General features: G+C 55.0%; 1 protein-coding gene across 1 annotated transcript in view; it reads left to right on the top strand.

The window, feature by feature from the left end:
• Window positions 1-35, top strand: part of PIGT (phosphatidylinositol glycan anchor biosynthesis, class T) — a gene marked incomplete at its 5' end in the record, with an annotated part of 5,141 nt that extends 5,106 nt beyond the window's left edge. The window contains one exon of the mRNA XM_010142954.1: window positions 1-35. This exon is cut by the window's left edge and continues 11 nt beyond it. Coding sequence (XP_010141256.1) covers window positions 1-35 — 35 coding nt within the window.
• Between the last annotated feature and the right edge of the window lie 1,026 nt (window positions 36-1,061).

The following is a 1,061-nucleotide window of genomic DNA, read 5'->3' as shown; positions in this document are numbered from 1 at the left end:
TCATCCGCAGATTCAGGGGAGTGCCCCCACTCTGAGAGAACCCAAGGCAGGGGGCACTGGCCACGAGGCTTCACAGGAAGGGTGGCTCCCTCTTTGCTGAAGCAGCTTGCTCCGTTTTGCTGCCTGGGTCTCTCTTTGGGATCCAGCGAGCTGTGATCGCTTCCATCATTAAGAGGGGAAACGCTCTAAGCCCATTGACCACTGAACTGCACTGCTGTGGGATTGGGAGAGGTGTAAGACTTTGGTTTGGGAGAGGGGTAACTTATGTGCTGGGAACGATGCTGGAAGTAGACTTGAGCTGTTTTGTACATTTGTGCTGCTCCTGGTTGGTTTTGCTTTGACCCTGTAAGGCTTGGTGGGCTGCTGAGACTCCAGCATGCCACCTGAGCCAGCTGGGAGGAGATGCTGACGTGGGAGGAGGAAGGGGTGTGATCTGCAGCCAGGAGATGGCTTCATCTGCTCTGCCACCTCACCTTCCACATCTGCAGTGTTTCACAGCTCCCTCCTGTCACACTTCACCCAGCTTTGAAATAATTTTGGGGGCGTACCAAGGGTTGGGGCATACCTAAGCCATACCAAGCTCCCGCTGCTTCCAGCTGCAGGACTGCTGCTACTGCTCTGCCAGCCGAGTTTCAAGTACAAACCCCCGTTTCTTTAAAGAAAGCTGGCACTCAACAAAGCCAAAGCCAAGTGAGCAGAAAGCTCCCGCAGCAGCACAGGGGCAGAGGGACACGGCCAGGCAGACATGAGGGTCTACATTGCAGTTTGCAAAAGGATTTGGAGATCTCAAATTGCTTCAGGTTGGGTCCAAGATAAATCCTGCAGACTGCAACCATCAGCATGTGCCAGAGTAGCTCAGAGCGGCCAAGGTGCCCCCAACCCATCTCCCTGGGCGTTAGGTGACATCTGGCAAAGCCCCCCAAGCACTGAGGCCAGTGCCCGTGGATACAGCTGGCACTGTGAGCCAAACCAGCCAAAAATAATGCAAGGAACAGCGCTGATGCAAGCCCAGCCGTCACTTCTGCAGGAGAACCATCTCTGGGCTGAGGATGATGAGGGCA

This window comes from Buceros rhinoceros, unplaced genomic scaffold, assembly GCF_000710305.1.
Source record: "Buceros rhinoceros silvestris isolate BGI_N320 unplaced genomic scaffold, ASM71030v1 scaffold29259, whole genome shotgun sequence".
Lineage (NCBI taxonomy): Eukaryota > Metazoa > Chordata > Aves > Bucerotiformes > Bucerotidae > Buceros > Buceros rhinoceros.
This window is presented reverse-complemented; position numbering and strand designations above follow the sequence as displayed.